We start from the raw sequence: 24,138 nt of genomic DNA, 5'->3' as shown, positions 1-24,138 counted from the left end.
TTGTTGCAAGTTTGCCTACGAGATTCTAGAAATGGCTGACACTCACATGGTGGTGGCGTGTGATTCCAGATGCAAAGCTATGAGTAGATCGTAGAACCCTTGCCGAAGCGGACCAGACATATATTGCGACTGGATCGCGTACAGCAGTTGTTTCTGGTCGACGTGCTGGCAAAGAGCATGGGCAGCCCTGAAATAAACAGAATAAAATAACTGAATATTACATACATCAACAATCTATAAATTGTAAATGTCAGTCAGATGTCAGTGAAAAATAAACGATGGTCAACTCTGGCCAACGTGGGACTCGAACCCACAACCTTGGATTGCCGGTCCAATGCGTTACCAATTGCGCCAGCTCACCATCCGTCAATCAACGCGAATTTAGCCATTGCAACTGTGACGTCACTAAAAAAAATATCAATAATGCAACATGCGGCTCGGCGAGGCATATCTACACAAGTTAAGCTGCCTCGCGCGGAAGTTGCCTCGAGGAGATGATTTTGTGTGAATCCCCCTAATTATTTATAGGCTTATTCGCTTTAACTGTGACATGTAGGTAGCAAACAGACCCCAACCAAGTTTTGACATTAACCTGTTGAATCCCACGATATGACGTCACCATAAGCGTTCTGGTTCATATATGAGCCGTGGGAGCTGACAGATTAATCTTATTATCTACTTAACAGAGCTCAATTTACACCAGCCAGTCTGGCGCGCTGTCAGTGCAGCACAAGGCCGCACTGGCGGGGTCGCCATGTGAGGTGGGACGTAAAGGAGAACTGGTTTATCTGAATGTCGGTTTATTCTGTCTTAAATAACAAGCCATTATACAACGTGTCCCAAAATTCAACGATAAGCTGGCGCCAGAAGATGGACCTGTTCATGACTACTCGAGGAAAAATAAAAAAAAATTGAAAAAAATAAAAATTTAAAAATTGTAGACATGGTTGTTAAAAATACCACTAGGGGTGTCGATGTTTTTTTTTTTTGTAATTCCATAATAAATTCAGATTTTTTTTTTCTTTTTTTTTTCCTCAAGTAGTCATGAGCAGGTCCATCTTCTGGTACCAGCTTATCGTTGAATTTTGGGACACTTAGTATACCTAAGCTAGACACGTGTGTGGGTAAGGAGTAGTACACTCACTACACTAGCAGTTTTTTATATTCAATCGTCAGGAGAATAAAGTAGTTATCAGATGGGGTTTAAACAGTGTACATATAAAATTTCTATTACACCTTATGTGTATAATTGCATGAATTCTATAGTAATTTAAATTGTATTGTTTCCTTATTTACTCGTAATGCATGTTAATTATAAGATGTAATTATTTGAAAAGATGTGTCCCGCAAGTTTGTTGCCGGTCCCATATTGGGATACCCTCCTCCAATTGAGGGGAGGGGGGGATGTAAATCCTCTCGGGGGAGAGGTGTAGGGTTGGAGCCGGTGTAGCTTTATTTGACGTTCATAAGCGCATTGTAAACTAAACAATAAACTATCTTTTATCTTATCTTATCTTTACCTGTAATTGCTCTGATAGCACAAGGCAGCATACAACGTTAGGGTGTGCGAGTGGAAACTGAGGAGTTTGTCCATTTCAATCAACTCCAGAATGTCTATGCAGCGGTCCTCCTCTGAAAACAAAATAAGTAATTTTTTAAATTATTTTAAAACAAGTTTATCTACACACATGTCATTAGTGTTCTATAATGCGTTCAGAAACCGTAGGAAATGACCAGCTTTATTACAATCAATTTTACTATGAGAACTTTTTTATCTGTGGTAGTAGGAAAATCTGTACTGTAATGTTATAACGTTATAATTTTTTTTGTATCGTTATGAGTTTCAATTTGGAACAGCAGTCAAAACTCAAGTGGGTCTCTATTCTAGTATCCATAGATATTAAAACAGTTATCGATACGAAACGTCAATTTAGTATGTTTTTTTAATATAAACCGCACGATATTTGATCTCGAGTGACATGAGAATAGGGACTTCATTCTTTTGTCTAGGAATTTAAAAAAAACTATGGATGCGTGGCATGCGTGAAAAAAGTTTTCATTCACCGCCATTTGACGTACAATTTATCTTTTAATTAGTTTTAAGTATGTGTTTAGATAAAGTAGTGTATGTAACTGTACATAATTAAGCATTAAAACACTCGTGTGATCCTATTAAGAAACTCACTAACGTTCGTTTCTTATACCCACACTCGTATTTTAATGCCTCTCATTATGTAGCAGTCACATAAACTACTATACTCAGTTCAATTTTAGGCGATTATCATTTGACATGATTATATAGTACAAAAACGTCTTATTGACATGGTCGAATATACTTCTGTCCACTTAAAATTAGACCGATTTCATGTTATTATAACTATATCAATATACATACCAGGTATATGTAATGCCAGCATAGATATAGCGTCTTCGCATAGCATGGACCAACCACGAATATCTGATAATTTAAGTGCGTGGACTTGTAATGACTGGTTGGGCACCTGAAAAACGAAACACAAATGTTATATTATAAGCATACCCCGCAAAGGAGCTAGCAAAACCGTAGCATATGACAGTTTTGTGTCAGGGTTGGCGATTATGATGAACCATTTTGCTTTAACTTTATTGTATGTAAGATTAATAAAATTGATCGAGAACCTTGTTGACCCTCTTCCGATAGTTCCGATATAACCCGGTTTAATTTACTGTCAAATAATATAAATTAACAGGTCAATGTCAATATTAGATGCGTTTCAATGTATCTGTTATTTTATTTATAAAATTACGGTTTTTTGCATTTCTTTCAAATATTAACATGGAATATTCATTGCTTGAAAATATTGGTGTGTTTGAAAACAAAGAAAAAATATTTTTTGTACTTTAGTTTATGCGTAGTAGTGATAACCCTGACGTACAACTGCTACAGATTTGCTAGCTCGGTTGCGAGGTATGATTATAAGTCCTTGGATTAAATGGGCCTATAAATACCGGTCTTTTGTTAGGCTTGGGGATATACTATTATTAAAGATAGTAACACAGAATAAATAATAGTACTAGGTACAGAAGACTCACTCTCTAACAAAACGCGTCTGTTACGATCAGCACAGATATGGCCGCTAGGTGGCGACAGCGCCACGCGCGGCTTATGGCTAGCCACCAAAATTGGTGTGGAACGGATGTACTTTTAGCTACCTGTAGCAAAGCGACGAAATCGCGGAGTGAGCCACGCCTGATAGTACTTAAAAGTACATTAAACAAGATTCATTATAGCTTTTTGGGTGAACTGTCTCTTTACCACCAGCATGTGGTTAAAACAGAACATTTTCAAAGAATGAGATAAACTGATGCAAGTAGGATGATGATGATGATTGATATGACTCATTACTTAATTGATCATCATCTTCCTCGCGTTGTCCCGGCATTTTGCCACGACTCATGGGAGCCTGGGGTCCGCTTGGCAACTAATCCCAGTAATTGGCGTGGGCACTAGTTTTTACGAAAGCGACTGCCATCTGACCTTCTAACCCAGAGGGTAAACTAGGCCCGTATTGGGATTAGTCCGGTTTCCTCACGATGTTTTCCTTCACCGAAAAGCGACAGGTAAATATCAAATGATATTTCGTACATAAGTTCCGAAAAACTCATTGGTACGAGCCGGGGTTTGAACCCGCGACCTCCGGATTGCAAGATTACTTAATTGATCATTGGCATCAATAAAAGTTCTTATGGGAGAGAAAAAGCCTTTTGAAATATCGTTTTTAAGTAGACCGGAAAAGGTTGATTTCTGGCTCCATCTAAAAAAAGCGGCCAAGTGCGAGTCGGACTCGCCCATGAAGGGTTCCGTATTTAGGCGATTTATGACGTATTAAAAAAAACTACTTACTAGATCTCGTTCAAACCAATTTTCGGTGGAAGTTTACACGGTAATGTACATCATATATTTTTTTTAGTTTTATCATTTTGTTATTTTAGAAGTTACAGGGGGGGGGGGGACACACATTTTACCACTTTGGAAGTGTCTCTCGAGCAAACTATTCAGTTTAGAAAAAAATGATATTAGAAACCTCAATATCATTTTTGAAGACCTATCCATAGATACCCCACACGTATAGGTTTGATGAAAAAAAAATTTTTGAGTTTCAGTTCTAAGTATAGGGAACCCCAAAAATTTATTGTTTTTTTTTCTATTTTTGTGTGAAAATCTTAATGCGGTTCACAGAATACATCTACTTACCAAGTTTCAACAGTATAGTTCTTATAGTTTCGGAGAAAAGTGACTGTGACATACACCGACAGACGGACAGACAGACAGACAGACAGACAGACATGACGAATCTATAAGGGTTCCGTTTTTTGCCATTTGGCTACGGAACCCTAACAATGGTAAATAGTCTTTCTTACCCTCGCCCACTGGTGCGGCTTCAAGCACTGTATCTTCAGCCTCGGAGGGAACTGGGGTGTCACATGCTTGTCGCTCGTCGGTAACACGGCGGCGCTGAGCGGCAAACTGGTCAAGGATCGACCGAGCTCGATTTGGAGGATCTCTTTAGAAGTAGCCTCTACGAAGATGGCCGGGAAAAGCTTAATTTCTGGCTCCATCTGTTGACAATGATAATATGTATTTACCAATGATAAATGAACATATGGAATAATATTAACATCAATACTTGAAACATCCAGATTCAGACTAACCAAATCTACCAAAACGACGTATGTTATATAGGCCCAAAAATCTATAATGCTATTCCTGAAGAAATAGTCAGTATTTCAAATGATAATTCATTTTATAATAAGTTAAAAAAATGGCTAATTGACAATGCCTTTTACGACATTAATGAAATATCACAAAACACAGTAAAATAGAATAATTTTCACGAGTAATTTTATTACATACGAAATTCGCGTACTTACAATAATTAATTTTATTGAACACATTTGTGTATAATTTTCATATCATTATTATTTTTATGTAAATTTGCTTAGTTATTATTTCACCGATTGTATATTTGACGTGTAATGTATGGGTACATTATTAATAATAAATATGAATATGAATAAATTGCTCTGATCGCGATAATATACATGTAATAACTAGTGACTATTCATAAGTGCTTGTTGCTAGGCCTACATGATTAAAGTATATTTTGACTTTGACATATTTAATATAGCCAATATTTTGCTATGGCCGCCTGGGCCATAATCTCGTCGTAAATATTCATTTCTTCCCGCACCAATCCAAGCAACAAAATCCGTAAAATTGTTAACAGAGAACTCGGCAATTGGTGGTAAGTTATTTTGGCAATGTCTCATATTTTTCGTAATATGATAGTTATCGCTGTTCGATAAATCTTCTGATATTTAACCTTTTAACCGCCATAGAATACGTCATCGAGCGTGCTCGTGTCGCCGGGGGGTACGAAGTCACACGAAGTTTTGTCTTATTTATCAGATAGCGGCGGTTAAAAGGTTAAAGCTGGTATCCTTTCCTTCGCAAGTCCACGACACGATGCCAGTTGAAGTGTCCACAGAGCAACCGATGAACATGCCTTGCGAGGCACCTTTGGCTCATATTGCCTCGACCATAACATTGTTTCAGAGTTAGACTAGATTAAAATAGCCGTCAAAGAGTATTAATACCTTATACTTGAAGCTAGTATCTTTCCCCTCACAGGTCCATGCCAGTTGAAGAACATGCCTTGCGAGGCACTTTTGGCTCATATTGCCTCGGCCATAAGTTTGTTATAGACTTATAGAGTTAGACTAGATTGAAATAGCCGTCAAAGAGTATTAATTACCTTATACTTGAAGCTAGTATCCTTCCTCTCACAGGTCCATGACACGATGTCAGTTGAAGTGTCTACTGAGCAACCGATGAAAGTGCCTTGCGAGGCAACTTTGGCTCATGTTGCCTCGACCATAATAACTTTGTTATAGACTAATAGAGTTAGACCAGATAGAGAGAGCTAAAGAGTATTAAGAGTGTTATGCGTTGTAATGTTATGTGTAAGTTTGTTTTTTGTTTCTCTTTTTATCTGTTTTTTGCCACGAATAAACAATTTCTATTTCTAATGCCTTATATTTAAAGCTGGTGTCTTTCCCCTCACAGATCCACGACACGATGCCAGTTGAAGTGTCCACAGAGCAACCGATGAACATGCCTTGCGAGGCGCCTTTGGCTCATGTTGCCTCGACCATAACTTTGTTACAGACTTAATAAACTAGATTCAAAAAGCCATTAAAGAGTATTAATTACCTTATACTTGAAGCTAGTATCTTTCCCTTCGCAAGTCCACGACACGATGCCAGTTGAAGTGTCCACGGAGCAACCGATGAACATGCCTTGCGAGGCACCTTTCGCGCCGGCTGCCTCGGCCATCACTTCGTTGTAGAGCTCATCTGCGCGTACCATGTAGCAGGACTGACGTTCCACGCTGAAAATAAAATGAAGTTGCTTTTGGTACCAGTATTTATTACCAAGTTATTACCAAGGCAATTGAGTTTTATTAAAAAACCGGCCAAGTGCGAGTCGGACCAGTGCACCATCAACAAAAAATAGACTAAAACAAGCAAATAAACGGTCACCCATCCAAGTACTGACCCCGCCCGACGTTGCTTAACTTCGGTCAAAAATCACGTTTGTTGTATGGGAGCCCCACTTAAATCTTTATTTTATGCTGTTTTTAGTATTTGTTGTTATAGCGGCAACAGAAATACATCATCTGTGAAAATTTCAACTGTCTAGCTATCACGGTTCGTGAGATACAGCCTGGTGACAGACGGACGGACGGATGGACAGCAGAGTCTTAGTAATAGGGTCCCGTTTTTACCCTTTGGGTACGGAACCCTAAAAACATGAAGTTAGTAGTTAATAATATTACCGAAAGTCGATCACAATTAATTTAATGCAAGACATTATGTTTCTAATTTGTACAATGTTTCCGTCAAAGTTTTTAAACAAACTGCTCCACAATATATTTTTTACGAGGCCCAGCCATACAAGGCTAAGGAGTAGGGTGGTCCACGAAAAATATGGATAAAAATAAGCATTCATTTCTTTCAAAATCCGGTTGACAATAAAAAAGAATTAAAAAATTAAAAATAAACCAAAATAAAATAACTTATAATATCTTTTTAAAAAAAAGGGAACCGCCTTCAAAAAACCAACCCACTGAAAAGTACAAAATAATTTTTATATGGCACCCCTTTACGTGTCCAGTACCTATCCCGTCGTAAAGCAAATTTTGGCCAAAAAGTAATTAATACCTAATAATAAGAAAATTAATAATCATCCGGGTAATTACTTAGTTTTTGAAGTCGGTGCCAAACCAAATTGAGAACCGATATTTTAGACAACGAAGAACGCTGCACTTACTTGCATTATACTTAAAGACATACTTAGTTTACTCATTAAGTCATTAATTTAGTTCTTGTAGGTACTACGTACTCGTATTTTTTTTCTGATTGGTAGTAAAGAATGTTTTTGTTGGTTTGGCACCGCCTTCAAAAACTAAGTAATTACCCGGATGATTATTAATTTTCTTATTATTAGGTATTAATTACTTTTTGGCAAAAATTTGCTTTACGACGGGATAGGGACTGGACACGTAAAGGGGTGCCATATAAAAATTATTTTGTACTTTTCAGTGGGTTGGTTTTTTGAAGGCGGTTCGATTTTTTTTAAAAGATATTATATTAAGTTATTTTATTTTGGTTTATTTTTAATTTTTTAATTCTTTTTTATTTATTTTATTTTATTTTTTACTTTTTAGTGATAGGTAGGTACTTCATTTATTTTAGGTTTTGGGCTAAAATACTAGTTTGTTAGGCTCTCCATTTAATATTGGGCTAGTAACTACCTACTAATGTTGGTGATGGCCTAACTCGACGATAATCGCGACACAACATAATATGACGTTTTGGTGCTAAACGATTTGTATGTACATATATTCCTCCCACTCCCACTCCCATTCCCAGTCCCAGTTCGAGTCCGCCTCCCACTCCCACTCCCACTATTTTATCTAAATCGGTATCAGCAACTTAAATTTGTTGGTAGGTATACGGATAGCATGGCCACCTACGGGGTCCAATTGGTTTTTCAAACCATCCATGTACTGTACACTAAAACCTTCTGCAGAATGTGACAATTTTCTGAAAACCGCATCAAAATCGGTTCAGCCAAACGCAAGATAATCGCGAACAAATATACATACATACATACATACATACATACGGGTCAAACTGAGAACCTCCTTTTTTTGTTGAAGGCGGTTAAAAATGGAGATAAAAGATTGAAGAACTGGTAGCCGTTTGTCTTATAATTCTATCTGTGGTGCAAAAGTAGGAGATACGATTCAAAACTTGTCAAAAATCGATGAAAACCGCAGGTAGGCCCTTAACAATAAAACTAATGGTTTAGGTACCTCTCAATAACGCGGTCGTAGTCATCAGTGATGATGACGGATGACTTCATGACCTTGCCCTGATTAAAGTCCCGGGAATGGAGGTGGTATTGCGTGGTCACCCAGCCGACGTACAGATGTGTCGGATCCTGACCTGGATATACCCTGAAAAAAAATTGTTTTTATTGTAACATATAACAATAACATAATACATATCAAGAGGATAAAAAAAAAACCGGCCAAGTGCGAGTCGGACTCGCGCACGGAGGGTTCCGCACCATCAACAAAGAAAAAAGCGAAACAAGCAAAAAAACGGTCACCCATCCAAGTACTGACCCCGCCCGACGTTGTCTTCGGTCAAAAATCGCGTTTGTTGTATGGGAGCCCCACTTAAATCTTTATTTTATTCTGTTTTTAGTATTTGTTGTTATAGCGGCAACAGAAATACATCATCTGTGAAAATTTCAACTGTCTAGCTATCACGGTTCGTGAGATACAGCCTGGTGACAGACGGACGGACGGACGGACGGACGGACAGCGGAGTCTTAGTAATAGGGTCCCGTTTTTACCCTTTGGGTACGGAACCCTAAAAAGTAAGTAGTTTATTAAGAGGGGGAGGAGCGTAAAATTGCAGTTTTTACATTAGGTAAATTTTTACACGCCATAATGCCAGTTGCACCATCCACACTTGACAGACTGTTCAACGTCACCCGGCGCGCCGCGGCGGTTTACTATGAAACTTTCCATACAATAAAATTTAGCAAACTCTTTAACGATGACAAACAGTTTGGTGCAAGTAGTTTTACCTGAAAATCATTGGTTAGTAGTAATTGTGACTGTTACTATCAGTCAAAAGTACTCGCACTTGACAATTTTTACATAGAAATTTGTTTTTATGTAATTTTGGGCTAGTTTTTAGGATTTGTATGGTAATATTTGGTACATTGGGGTAAAATTCTCTGCTCCCAGAAATAGGTAGGTTAGGGTTATTTTTTTTGCTACGCCCTAAAAACGAAACTGTTCCCAGAGATAGGTAGGTTAGGGTTATTTTTTTTTGCTACGCCCTAAAAACGCAACTGCTGCCAGAAATAGGTATGACTTTCAGGTAAAACTACTTTTGACCAACATGCTCAGTCAAAAGCAGTTTTGCCTGTTTTTGTCGGTTAAAAGTTCTTTTGACCAGTTCACGTTTTTGACTGCAACATATATACTTAATAAAGTCAAGAAAGAGAATTACGACGCGCTCTAACACAAAAGTCTCCAACATTTTTGACCCAAAGGCCGAAGCAATCTCTGCTTCCTTTTTGCGGTAGATATTATTACACACTAGTACCAGTATACTCAAAAATTGGCCTGTCTATAAAATCATATTTTACCTGACTCCGTAGAAGTACTCGTTGATAAGCTTGAGACACTCTGCGTCGAAGATTTCATTTCCAACCATCTCCGTCTGAGCTGCGGCAAGGGTACTGGTGGTCATTTCCTTTCGGCCTTGCTGGGGCGTTGGCAATTGGAGATTGTTGAGGTTTGTCTGTGGAAAACATGTTGTTTTAGTCAACAGTTTTGAATGTTTCACGGTTAGATTTTTGAAGTGAAAACTTCTTTAGCCCGCTGGGCACTTTTTGAGGTGGGGAAAAAATGATAAACTCGAGACAGCGTAAGGCGATCACGTGACCGTAAGGGGCGTAAGGTTTAGATGACCACTCATAATTTAGATGCCATTTAAATCAATAAAGAAAAACTCAATGTTATTTGACATATTTATGTTGCGGACTCCTTTTCAAGACTCCTTACCTATGTTCAAATAATTTGACGTTGTCATGGCAGTATGTAAATAAACATGTCAATGAAAAAGTGTGATCTTATTTGAGAATGATAATAATATATAATAAATAATAAATAAATAGAATACCTCCGCTAAACGTATGTACCGTGTTACCGGGCGTCGGTAAGATAGTGAGGTGAGTTTTCACTTCTATCGGCACTCCCGGAGTGCAACCGTTGTTGCTTGTTTTTTAACCGACTTCCAAATCTAAAAGGAGGAGGTTATCAATTCGGTTGTATGTTTTTTTTTTTTTTTTTAAATAGCCTATATTGTGTCCCACTGCTGGGCAAAGGCCTCCCCTGTCTATCGTCACTCGTCACGGCTTTGTGCATGCTCCCGCCAGTCGCCACAGAATGAGGCCAGGTCGTTCCGCCATCTCATTTTTGGTCTGCCTCTGCCTCGGGTGATCTGTGGTGCCCATTCGGTCGCTATTTTGGCCCATCTATACGGTAACCTAGTTTCACTAGACTTATATACAAAAGGTAATCACGGTTCATATCCCGGTCGATATGTCTTGTTTTAGTCTAGACAAAACGCGGTAACACTGGTTACCAAAACATTAGACAATCAGTAGGCCTAGCGCAGAAGTGGCGCGACAGTATCTCGCCCGCGAGATAGGACTACCTATCTTTCTCATAGAGAGGGATACTACTGTTTCTTAATTTTTAGATGTCTTTTACGATCAATAACTTTTCTTATGATATAGGATTTGTAAGCAGCGGGCTCAGCACGGTTCTATTTTTATCGACTATCACTATGCCCGTCACTTTAGCACTTACATACTTGTTAGAACGTGATAGGCATGGTGATAAACGATAAAAATGCGACCGTGCTACTAGGGCTGAAGAAGTAAGAGCGTGCGACTTGCAATCCGGAGGTCGCGGGTTCAAACCCCGGCTCGTACCAATGAGTTTTTCGGAACTTAAAAGTGAAGAAAAGGCTCCACAGATTAAAGAAACTATTCCCTTTATATACAGTCAGCAGCAGAAGTTGCTAAGCGGGCGAGGTGTTCAAAATTACCTTGACACGCTCTTATTCACTTAACAATAAAGTCGCGTCAAGGTCATTCTGAACACCTGGCCCGCTTAGCAACTTCTGCTGCTGACTGTAGGTAAAGAAAGTGAAAAAGGCTGTTAATTAAAAGAGAGACACCAATGTCAGTCCTCACACAGTTAAGGCTTAGCACGCACTGCGGTTTTTTTCTTGCGGTTGCGGTCAAAATGTAGCAAGTTGCGTGCGTGCGCTTATAAAGAATGCCGTACGTTACATTTTTTGCGGTAGCGGAACCGCTGTTTAAAAAAGCGGCCAAGTGCGAGTCGGACTCGCCCATGAAGGGTTCCGTATTTAGGCGATTTATGACGTATAAAAAAAAAACTACTTACTAGATCTCGTTCAAACCAATTTTCGGTGGAAGTTTACATGGTAATGTACATCATATATTTTTTTTAGTTTTATCATTCTCTTATTTTAGAAGTTACAGGGGGGGGGACACACATTTTACCACTTTGGAAGTGTCTCTCGCGCAAACTATTCAGTTTAGAAAAAAATGATATTAGAAACCTCAATATCATTTTTGAAGACCTATCCATAGATACCCCACACGTATGGGTTTGATGAAAAAAAAATTTTTGAGTTTCAGTTCAAAGTATGGGGAACCCCAAAAATTTATTGTTTTTTTTCTATTTTTGTGTGAAAATCTTAATGCGGTTCACAGAATACATCTACTTACCAAGTTTCAACAGTATAGTTCTTATAGTTTCGGAGAAAAGTGGCTGTGACATACGGACGGACAGACGGACAGACGGACAGACGGACAGACGGACAGACAGACAGACATGACGAATCTATAAGGGTTCCGTTTTTTGCCATTTGGCTACGGAACCCTAAAAACCGCAGTGCGTGCTAAGCCTAACAACACACACAGTTGACACAGTGTTAGTAGAAGAGGGAGTTAGAACGGGCTGACTTCGGCGGACTTTCTTTGGTCAGATCGGGGAAATCCTGAAGAAAAGCCAGGTCAAGAGCACCCTAAACCGGCGAGCGTGTATGATGAATGTTATGAAAGCACAGACAAGACATCCCCAGACTGATCATAGTAGCGCTACCCCCTCTGCCACAAATATACGGTAGTTTTCCTCCATTTTCGAGTCAAAGTGTCTTTGTGTGACGTCCGTGTCTTTGAACGGACCAATCACGGCACGGGACTCGCTCGCCTCGTCCCCCGCCCCCCAGTATTTTTGGCAGCATCGGTTTCATGAAATAATTGGTCTAAACTCCGTCTAGAGGATTCCTAGTCTATGTATGAAAGCGAAAGAGGTATGTCAGGATCGTAGCAAATGGAAATCCGTGGTCTCTGCCTAGCCCTCCGGGAAATAGGGTTGATTATATGTATGTATGTATGTACAGTTAACACACGTAGGGAACTCACATTGTCAAACAAGTTCGCCTTGCTTGGCCGGCCCAGGGTAGCGTCATACCTTGTATTCGCCTTGGGGATAAAAGAAAATTAAATAAAAACACACACAACTCAGGGTCAAAGGGTGGCACTTAAACTCTTGAATCACATTGTCGTTTAAATCTAATATCTGGGAGACCGAGATTTGCTCGGAAAACATATAAAAACTCAAAAATGCGCGTTTTCCCAGAGATGAGACCTAACTAGATCGATTTTTTCCCCGAAAACCCACATATAGCCAATTTCACCGAAATCGTTAGAGCCGTTTCCGAGATCCCAGAAATGTATAAATATACAAAAAAAAATCCGTTAAAGGTATTAGATATGAAAACACAAACAATATATGCTGACATCATATTTTTGTCGTGAAAAGACGCCGGAACTTTTTAAAATTCAGGTTTTTCAGCACTTTTTTTTACTGACACAATGGTTTGCCAGATTATAGCATTTCCTTTCCTCATTAAGTAGTACCTGAACTGACACCTTTTTTTTCCAGTGTGAAATTTAATTAGGCACAAATCAATCACTGCCGATTTAAAAATCTTCGTGTCAAAAGTTTAATCACCACCTCAACAAAAAAACTCATAGGTTTCAAGGTTTAAAAAAACAGTTAACATGGTTTACGTTGTATATGTATATATTATGTTTTCGTCAGACAATTATTTATTCGTCAGAAATTATTTATGAGCAAAGTTAAAATGTTCAATGGGCGAAAAAACTGTCTTAACTGTATTAAACTAACAATTGGGTACTTTCCTCTTCTTATAATAAATTATTTCTCACTGAGCACGAAATAAAACACCAGATAATTATGAGAAAAACATAGATAACAGTTGTTTTTAAACACAATTTCTATTTAATAAATCGGATTGAAATATAAAAAGTAGGCGAGTTGACCGTGACGTCACTACACATGATTTCATATAAATTCCATATTAGCAAATCGTTTTGACAGTTCTAAAAAAGAAGCTGATTTGACTAGTAGGAAAGTAGACAATTGCCATTCAAACCAAACTCAACTATATTTTACAGGTTTACCAACCAACCAAGGTTTTTACCAACTTGCAAGGGGTTCAAACTTATCCACTCAAAACTCAACCTTATCCCTCACAAGTTAAGGTCCATACCTGCGACACTCGGATCTGCGGGTTAGGTCGCCTCATAGCAGAGCGTTCTGGCGACAGTTCGCCATCACTGAACGGGTCTGGTGTCTTGGACTTGCGGGATTTGGAGCGGTCGCTGCTCTCGCCGCGCTTGCTTTTGAAGAACCTTAAGATGTAAGAAATAGAGTTCACAATAGCACATTGCATAATAGCATTGTGAAGGGAAACCTAGAATAACTTATCTTAGCCAAATAAAAAATGATACATCGTATGAGGAAATTAAAAGACTGGCACAAGAAAGGAATGATTGGCGATTACTCCACCGACAAGAGCAAAGCTTTTAAGTTATGATGATGATGATGATGATGAATAGCACATTATGTTGTACCACAGAATAAATAATAGTACTAGGTACAGAAGATCCACTCTCTAACAAAACGAGTTTTTAGGACAGATATGACCGATAGGTGGCGCAAGCGGGAGCAGGCGTCCGTTCCGTAGCGGTGCGCGGCAACTACTATGGCTAGACACCAAAATTGGTGTGGGCCGCATGTACTTGTAGGTACTTGCAGCGACGCGACGAAATCGCGGAGTGAGCCACGCCTGGTTGTACAGAAATATTTGTGTGTATACTTTGGTGTTCAAAAATAAATATTATCTTGGAGTAACCTTGACCTTGAAAAAAAAGTTGGGATTGAGGGGTCAGAGGGTTGAGGTGCCAGGGGTTGAGGGATGGGGGTCGTGTGTGAGGTGGTAGAGTAGTATTAGTTCAGGGGTTGGGGGATTGAGGTAAAATGAGGTAAAATGTTGTATTTGTCAAACCAGACTAAAGTTTTTTTCACTTACAATTAGCACCTTAGTTTATCTCTAAATTGGAAAAAATAGTTTTCATTTTTTCTCTTGCTTGTGACTCAACTCGCGAGTCAGGCTCGCGCTCGAAGGGTTCCGTACCATTACGCAAAAAACAGTTAAAAAAATCACGTTTGTTGTATGAGAGCCCCGCTTAAATATTTATTTTATTTTGTTTTTAGTATTTGTTGTTATAGCGGCGACAGAAATAAATCATCTGTGAAATTTTCAATTGTCTAGCTATCACGGTTCATGAGTTACAGCCTGGTGACAGACAGACGGACAGACGGACGGACAGCGGAGTCGTAGTGTATATACGTTATTAGGGTTCTTATTAGGGTTCCGTAGTCAACTAGGAACCCTTATAGTTTCGCCATGTCCGTCCGTCTGCCTGTCTGTCTGTCCGAGACTGCTCCGTGATCGTTAGTGCTAGAAAGTTGCAGTTTACAGGGATCAGAAGTGAAATTGCGGTCTAATAATTATGCTTAGGTACGACACAGTAGTAGTAGTAGTAAACACTTTATTGTACAAAACAAGTACATAACACAGAGATAATCCAGTAAATGTGTACAAAGGCGAACTTATCCCGTTAAGGGATCTCTTCCAGCACAGTTCTAGAGATCCTGGTCTATAATATAAATGATACTTACTAATAGCCCCCGTTTAGCATATTCGGACAGAATGGTAACTGCAGAACCCTACACTAAGCATGGCCCGACCAGCTCTTGGCCAATTTTTACCCTTTGGGTACGGAACCCTAAAAATGAGACAGCTATACTAACTTGAAAGGCGACCGCCCCCTCTTATCTTTCTTCTCATCCGCCGCACTTTGTACTCCCAACTCGTACTTGGACATTTCTGCTTCACTCGTGGTACGGTGCATGCCGTTCACTTGACCTACAAGAATGAGACTTGAGTGCTAAGGTATAAGGTGCAAATTGCTGAGACTTGAGTAACAGGGTATAAGGTGCAAATTGCAATGGAGTTACGTGGATATGACGTTCCACGGTTGAAGGTACCTTATTGTGACTGGCTCTGACGTCGCGTACGGATTAGTATTGGAGCGTCATTATAGCGTAAGCGCCGACACTCAAGGGGTACTTTTATCCGTGGAACGTCACATATGTGGAAAGTTAAGGTAGAAGATAAGGTAGTTAAGGCAGAGTTTTTAAGAATGAATCGCCAGATGTCAGTTATAAATAACGATTTAGTGGTATTTAACAAATAAAAATAGTATGATTTTTAATTTATGTATGATGTTAAAGAACTGAATAAAGAAATTAAAATTATGATATGAATAAACAAGAGAAGAAATCAAAAAAATGTTTTAGGTTAAATCACATACTCGTATAATGTCTGAAAATCAATACGTAAAATGCTACATTAAACGTGATTGATAGGCCCAGAGGGCGGAATTGCTCATGGCAAAAATCAAACGTCAATAGAGTTGGAACGTGGAATTTTATCGACTATCGAGTAAACTGAAATTATATTTACCGTATCTTTATTTATTGATTAACAAAACTAAACCTCAAATCCATAAGCAAACAATAATAGACGTCATATGAACATTACGGAATAATATTTAAATAAAAGACAATATAAAACGATAATTTTAAAAACTACTTAACTTAGTACTCCATTATTAAAACTAGCTAGTCAACTGGCTAATCAAAAGTTTATGTTAAAGTCAGAAATGTAAAAGGTGACTGAACTTATCGATAGCTGAAAAAGTCGATAAATTTAACGTTCCAACTCTATTGACGTTTGATTTTTGCCATGAGCAATTCCGCCCTCTGTTGATAGCAAATGAAATGTGTTTTTTTTCCGATGCAAAATTAGACGAGTCAAGTATTATTTTGCCATAGATTTTTTTCCCATCGATAGCAACTGAAGCCGATGGAATGGCGATTACAGGTCAGTGTCAGTAACTTCAATATTATAGAACATTCGGCGGTTGTGTAATAGTACATTACATACTAGGTACAGTCAGCAGCAATAGTTGCTAAGCGGGCGAAGTGTTCAAAATTACCTTGACGCGCTCTTATTCTCTTAACAATAAAGTCGCGTCAAGATCATTTTGAACACCTCGCCCGCTTAGCAACTATTGCTGCTGACTGTATGAGGAGGTGAATTCATAAATGCTCCAGATCGCAAGTCTTTGTGGCCCGAACCGAAGGTGAGGGCCATAAATATGCGATCTGGGGCTTTACGAATTACCGCCCGTGGTTTGTCTAAAGTTTTACGTCTTGCCTTGGCCAGGAAGTGAGATTTTCTTCTCGCGTAGCGGAAAGAAAATCCCACTTACGAGCCTAGGGTGACGTAATGAATATTATAGTTCTCTGCGGAGTTGCATAATGAATATTTCAGTTCTGTTAGTGTCTGTGTAACATTAATAAGTATGGCATTACAGTTCTATGAGACCTTTGAAAGATTATACGACAGAAATGATTTTATTTTCTTTATAGACCTGGCTGTAAATTGTAATTCTGTATAGTGACGTTTCTCCCGACAGAGCCTTTGCGGGGAGGGCGTGAAGGCAGCCGCTTCAGGTTCAGTTTGGGCTCTTCAGCTTCGTCGTAGTGGAGACCTTGGGTGGGGTAAAATAGGGTAAATTATAGGGTAGGGTGAAATAAACAAATTATCAGACAAATAATAAAGGCGTGCAGTTGTTCGGCAGGGCAGGGTAAAACACACGCTCAGATATATTAAGAGATTTTGTATATTAACCAACTGTACGTCATTCGAAGCCTAATAAATGAGAGTAGCAACACTGTTATCCGTGACTATATTGGTTGAAGTGCCGTTTTTCAGTACTGGTCACCCTACTTTCCCGCCATTTGTTTCCGTTTAAAACCCCACCATGGTAGCCATGATGGATTCTCGAGTTCAGATCGAGTTTCATTGGCAATTTTGTTTTCCGACTAGAAGGTTGTTACCAGAAAGCACGCTCGATATTTCTGCGATCTGGTAAAAATAAGTGCCTAATTTTTAATTATTCATATCTATTTATGGTATATATTGAAAAAATTTTAAACGGTGTAACCGTTCGTATGATAGATTTTAATTAGTTTTGTTTTTCAGTACGAACTATGGGTGACGACAAAAGTAACTCCTCATTTTCGGATAGCTCGGAAGCGAGCATGGAATCGGTGGGTCCTGTGGATCCGCCAATACCAGGGCCCTCAAAAAGGAAACGGAGAGCGCCCCACAAATCCTCAAAAGTAAAAAGGAAACGTCACGAAAATAGCAATACCATGGTTCATAACCTTGTGAAGGAGGTGAGTGATGTAAAACGCTTTTTATCCTCAATGGTGTACCCACATGCTCCACCGCCCATGCCCGTGCCCTCGTCGAATCTTAGCTCGGACGATGACGACGACAATATCAGTCTGAATGTCAGCGGTGAACTTTGCCCTGACAATGGACCACGTGGCGCGGATAAAACTGAAACGGCAGATTTAAGCATTAATTTACCGTTTAATACTACTGTAAAAGAACCGGCTGTTCCAAAGTCATGTCAAGGTCATATAGATTTTTTAAATACTGTACAGCACTTTGGCGCATCCGATTGGGCTGACGTGCGATATGCGGAGGTTCAGAAGAATTATTCCTCTACCCCAGGTTTCATCGATACCGAATGTAACGATGAATTGAAACCGTACGACAGAAATATCTCGCTTAGTGTCACTGAGAAGGGCTTTGCCGCCATTACTCAGGCTTTAATCAAACAAAAAGAATCGTTGCAATCTGGGTTAGAGTCTTTACTCACGTGGATTTCCGCATCAGATGAAGATGTTACTGTAGCTGTTTTAAGAGAAAAGCTTAATGAAATTTTTATCAATGGTTCTTTTAACAAAATTTCCGTTGATCTTCTTCAAATGGCATGTGGGCATAGAGCAGATTTAATCCAACAGAGGCGTGACGGTATTCTGAAATACGTTAAAGATAAATTCGTTCGCGCGGGTCTTCGTAAGATTCCGCCAACTTGCGAGGGGTTGTTTGATAAACAGCTGTTATCAGCTGAGCTAGAAAAGAACGGCGGGGTTGCGAAAACCCTTTGGCCGTTACCAACTCAAACTACATCAAAGTCTAACTGGCCGGCTGCGCAAGCCGGACCATCTCGTGCTAGACAGCCCGCGCAGGGCTCAAACAATGGTCCTAATACGGGCTATTTTGGCAAACCCTTACCAACTCCACCAGCGCATGGTTTCCCATACTACCAATATCCTACGCAAGGATACTTGATGAATCCGCTTTCTCAACAGGCGCCTTACTATATGCCACAACGATTTTCGCAAAATCGAGATGGCAAACAAAATAGAAAATTCAATAAGAATCGTAACACCCCGAAAAATGACGAACAAGTGCCAAATTCTAACTATAGAGGCCGCCGAGACAGCAAAAAGTTTCGAGGCAAGCGAAGATTCTGACTCTGTCGCGCAGACATTCATAGCGGGCCGCCTTCTAAAATTCATTCATGTTTGGGAGCAAATGAAGGCGCCAGACTCTTTAATAAAAATGATCCGAGGGTATCGATTGCCTCTGAAACAAAAAGTTCCCCTTTGTTGGCCAAAGAACAATCACAAACATCAAACAAAATTCTCATGCGAAATGAAGTTAGCCGTAAAATCATTAATAAAAATCGGGGCACTGGAACCGGTGTTGCCATCCCCAAGTTATATATCTCCAATGTTTTTGGCTCCCAAATCAGACGGGACAATGCGTCCGATTTTCAATCTGCGCAATTTAAACAAATACCTGATTGTGTCCAAGTTTCGTCTAATAAATATCCAACGAATACCGGATTTTATTCAACCGCACGATTGGTTAGTAAAGATCGACCTATCCAACGCGTACTTTCATCTCCCTGTCGCGGAGTCACATCGAAGGTTCTTACGAGTAATGTTCAAGGGCAAAGTATATCAGATGACGTCATTACCGTTCGGCTTGGCCACGGCACCGAAGGTATTCGCCAGCCTGTCGAATTGGGTCACCCAAAAATTAAGGGAAAGAGGTCTCAGGGTAATAGTATACCTAGACGATTTTTTGTTAGCCCACCAAGACAAGCAGACGTTATCGGTACAAGCAATCGAGGCTGTACACCTCCTAGAAACCTTAGGATGGCAGATCAATTATGCGAAGTCCATACTGACGCCACAAAAAAGTCTGGAATTTTTAGGGATCACATGGGACCCGTGGCACGGGATAAAAAGCCTCCCAGATGCGAAATGCACGGTATTGAAAGAGAAAATACTTCAAGTTCTATGTCGACAGTCTGTTCGACTAAAAGAAATTCAAAGCCTCATAGGTCGCATAAACTTCGCAAGTTTTGTAGTACCACGAGGTCGCTTGAACCATCGCGAGCTAATCCAATTCTCCTTGAGCTTGCCGGCCAACAATTTCTCTCGCCGCTATTGGGTCCCCAAGCAGAGTCTAAAAGAGTTAAAGTGGTGGCTGAGACATCACAACTGGCCGTCTGCCCTCCACAAGCCGCCAATCGAACACTTTCTGGCGACCGATGCATCAGGCTTGGCGTGGGGAGCGCGGCTAGACAAATGGCAACTATCGGGCAGATGGTCACCGCAAGAGACTCTCCTACACTCCAACCAAAAGGAAATGCTCGCTGTGCTCCACGTCTTGCGAGAACGCGGTCCTTACCTAAAGGATTCGTCTGTGATGTTACAATGCGACAACAAGACTACAATAGCGTACTTGAGGAAGGAAGGCGGGACGAAGTCCAGCAGCTTGATGGGCATAACCAGGAAAGTGTTCAAACTGTTGGACCAGTACAACATTCACCTGACGGCTCACCACATACCAGGGAGATTCAATGGGGAAGCGGACCATATATCTCGACTCAGGGCCGATCCAGAATGGCACCTTCTTCCCGAGGTAACCCAAGTCATATTTCAAAAATGGGGAGTGCCCCTTGTCGATCTGATGGCATCGAAATCAGCTCATGTAGTACCCCAGTATGTCAGTCTGGACATGTTGGATCAGAAGGCACTCTTTCACGATGCCTTCAGCAGAAATTGGGACTTCCCTCTAGCATGGGTCTTTCCTCCGCCGTTCCTAATTCCGAAAGTACTTTCTCACCTGAATTCTGCCAAAGGGACCTATCTGATTGTAGCTCCCAAATGGGAGAAAGTATTTTGGAAGCCAGACATACGGAACAGATCCCTGAGCCCTCCTTTCACAATACACCGCCTGCACCGGGTCCTAGTGGATACGCTTACGGGTCTACCTCCCAAGAAAGTCCACGAAATGACTCTTCAAGTCTGGAGATGTGGGGGTGGACTTGTAAATTAACAGACTGGACTCCAGAACAGAAATTACTGTTACAATCAGGTTGGCGCGAATCATCTCTGAAAACCTATAAAAATGCATGGAATAAATGGTTAAAATGGTGCTCATTTAATAATATATCGTCTCCTTATGATCCTAGTGGGTCACAATTAGCTAGATTTCTTTCTGATTTGTACCAAAAAGATAAGCTATCGTATCGCACTATTTTAGTTTATAAATCGGCAATTGCTACTTTATGTAATCCCGATGTATCAGACAGACTAAGCTCAAATATTTTGGTAAAGAAAATTCTAAAATCAATAGCTATTCAAAAACCACGCGAAACATGTAAACCACCAATTTGGGATACAGATATTTTGACTAATTATCTCATAAATAATAAATGCGATGAGAATAACTTATTTCAGTGCTCCAAAAGAACGGCAACACTCTTGTTGCTATGTTCAGGGCGTAGGGTTCACGACCTGACATTGCTGTCAATAAATCAAAACCGGTGTGTAATAGAAGAAGATTCTGTGTCCTTGTTTCCAATGTTTGGGTCCAAGACAGACAATGAGAGGCAAAGGCAATCTGGTTGGCGCCTACTGCGCAATAAAAACAACATCACTATTGACCCAGTTCACTGGGTGAAACGGGTCATTACATTGTCGGCAGACCGGCGAAGTGTGTGCAATAAAGACAATTTATTTCTTACTTGCTGTGGACCACCAAAACCCGCATCACGTACAGTAATTGCTGGGTGGGTGAAACGGACGTTAAACGAGGCGGGCATTAAAGCTAGCCCAGGGAGCCTTCGCCCTGCGGTGGCATCCAAAAACTGGGTGCTGCAACTACCTGTAGACGACATCTTGGCGCAAGGTAACTGGCGTAGCCGGGACACATTTACTCGCTTTTACCGCCGTGAAATCCAACCCATAAATTTGCCCCAAACACCTGCGGTGCCCTCGTTTGTGCCTATATAATAGTATAAATTTTATGCTAAAATGTCTGATTAGAAATCTAGATAACCTCATTTACATACCTACCTATAATGAAAATATCATTAAGTTTTTCTCAACAATAAACAATTAAGCATTGTGTAGATGTATTTGATTATAATACCATTTAGTGTTTTGAAAACTTTTAAAATGATGTTCTTGTATGTTTCTGTTCATTTTTCATTTGTGTAAACAGACAGCGACCAAGTCTGAAATGTGTTGTAGCTTAAGATGATCTCTAGATTGCTGTATTATTATTGTAGCAAACTTATTAAATGACAAAAGATTTAACCCCTAACAAATAGTGATTATAAATAACTGTAGGAAACTAGAATGTGATAATAAATTGATCAAAATGAGCCGAATAATAAATAAAGTACATTATTACTATATTATTTATAATCCTTCAGCTAGCATACTACCATTTTGAGATGCTAGAGTTTATCAATTTATGGTTTTGATTGATTAATTAAACTTTCATATTCCCGCCGGGACACCTGCAGGAGTTGGCCGGACAAAGGGATAATGTGATTATCCTTACAGATAGCTGATGATTACTGTTATACATATAAGGAGACTAGCTGTTGCCCGCGACTTCGTACGCGTGGATTTGTATATTGGTGGTTATAAATTCTACATTAGCTTAGAACATTACGCAGCAAAAGATAGCAGTAGGAACGGTTAATCATTTGTTAATTATTATACAACGCATGAGATTTGTCTTTCACAACCTGGCTACGAAGTTTCAAGCCCCTAACTGAATAAAATTGTTCTCGATAATCTCGATATAATCTCTCTCAACCCCCAGAAGATTTTCAAGTCCACTATTTAATAAAACCTACTACCTAACTACCTATTTACGAAGTTTGAAGTTCCTAGCTTTAAATAAAATTTGAACTCTCTACCAACTCTCAACCCCTGTTTAAACTTTTAGGGGATGAATTTTTAAAAACGCTGAAATTACTTTTCTGGTATTGTAATAATATGCCTTTATACAACGATTCAAGTCCCGCACTCCAATAAATATTTGGGTTCCATACAAATTTTCGACCCCCTTCACCACCTTGGGGGATGAATTATCAGACTCTGAAATTAGTTTTCTTTTCTCTTAATAAAATACCTTTTTACGAAGCTTCAAGTTCCTAGCTTTAAATAAAATTATAACCTATGCAATCTTTCAACCCCTTTTTAACCCTGTTATGGGATGAATTTTGAAAAACTCTGAAATAAGTTTTCTTCTGTTCTAATACTATGGCTTTATACAAAGATTTAAATCTCGCACTCTTAAAAATATTTGATCTCCATACAAACTTTCAACCCCTTTTTCACCTCCTCGGGGGATGAATTTTTAAAAACGCTGAATAAGTTTTTTGTTTTTTAATAAAATACCTTTTTACGAAGTTTTAAGTTCCTAGCTTTAAATAAAATTTGAACCCTATACAAACTTTCAACCCCTTTTCGACCCTTATAGGGTATGAATTTTTAAAAACGCTGAAATTACTTTTCTCGTATTCTAATAATATGTCATTATACAAAGATTCAAGTCCCGTACTTACAAAAAATATTGACCTCCATACAAATTTTCAACCCCTTTTTCACCACCTTAAATATTGAATTTTGAAAAACGCTAACATTAGTTTTCTTCTCTTATAATGAAATATCTTTTTACGAAGTTACAAATTCGTAGCTTAAAATAAAATTTAAGCCCTATACAATCTTTCAACCCCTTTTTAACCCTTTTAAGGGATGAATTTTTGAACACGCTGAAATTACTTTTCTTGAGAATTAATAATATGGCTTTATACAAAGATTCAAGACCCGCACTCTAAAAAATATTTGATCTCCGTACAAACTTTCAACCCCTTTTTCACCACCTCGGGGGATGAATTTTTAAAAACACTGAAATTTGTTTTGTTGTTTTTTAATTTAATACCTTTTTGCGAAGTTTCAAGGTCCTAGCTTAAAATAAATTTTGCACCCCAAGACAATGTGTCATCCCCTTTTTTACCCTCTTAGGGGTTGAATTTCCTAAAACATCGCAATTCCTTTTTTTGCAATCGGCTATTATGCATTTCTAAAAAGTTTCAAAGCATTTGTAATGGATTCAAACTTTCAACCCCTTTTTAACCCTGTTAGGGGATGAATTTTTAAAAACGCTGAAATTACTTTTCCTGTCTTATAATAATATACCCATATACAAAGTTTAAAGCCACACACTCAC

At 39.3% G+C, this 24,138-nt stretch overlaps 1 protein-coding gene and 1 non-coding gene across 2 annotated transcripts in view; both read right to left on the bottom strand.

Annotated features, from left to right (window-relative positions):
* Positions 1-24,138, bottom strand: part of LOC134658853 (ryanodine receptor) — a 245,694-nt gene that overhangs the window by 129,890 nt on the left and 91,666 nt on the right. Inside the window, exons 34-44 of the mRNA XM_063514524.1 lie at positions 17,102-17,221; positions 15,414-15,528; positions 13,807-13,948; positions 12,653-12,712; positions 9,776-9,930; positions 8,421-8,564; positions 6,254-6,431; positions 4,402-4,599; positions 2,396-2,501; positions 1,521-1,632; positions 47-187 (exon numbers count right to left, since the gene is read on the bottom strand). Of these exons, the coding sequence (XP_063370594.1) occupies positions 47-187; positions 1,521-1,632; positions 2,396-2,501; positions 4,402-4,599; positions 6,254-6,431; positions 8,421-8,564; positions 9,776-9,930; positions 12,653-12,712; positions 13,807-13,948; positions 15,414-15,528; positions 17,102-17,221 (1,471 nt within the window). The remainder of the gene's footprint in view (positions 1-46; positions 188-1,520; positions 1,633-2,395; positions 2,502-4,401; positions 4,600-6,253; positions 6,432-8,420; positions 8,565-9,775; positions 9,931-12,652; positions 12,713-13,806; positions 13,949-15,413; positions 15,529-17,101; positions 17,222-24,138) is intronic.
* On the bottom strand, positions 290-361 carry Trnaa-ggc (transfer RNA alanine (anticodon GGC)). The gene has a single exon. It is a non-coding gene; the product is annotated as a tRNA-Ala (tRNA).

The sequence above is a fragment of the Cydia amplana genome, chromosome 23 (genome assembly GCF_948474715.1).
Source record: "Cydia amplana chromosome 23, ilCydAmpl1.1, whole genome shotgun sequence".
Taxonomy (NCBI): domain Eukaryota; kingdom Metazoa; phylum Arthropoda; class Insecta; order Lepidoptera; family Tortricidae; genus Cydia; species Cydia amplana.
Note: the sequence above shows the minus strand (reverse complement) of the source record. Positions and strands in the feature narration are given on the sequence as shown.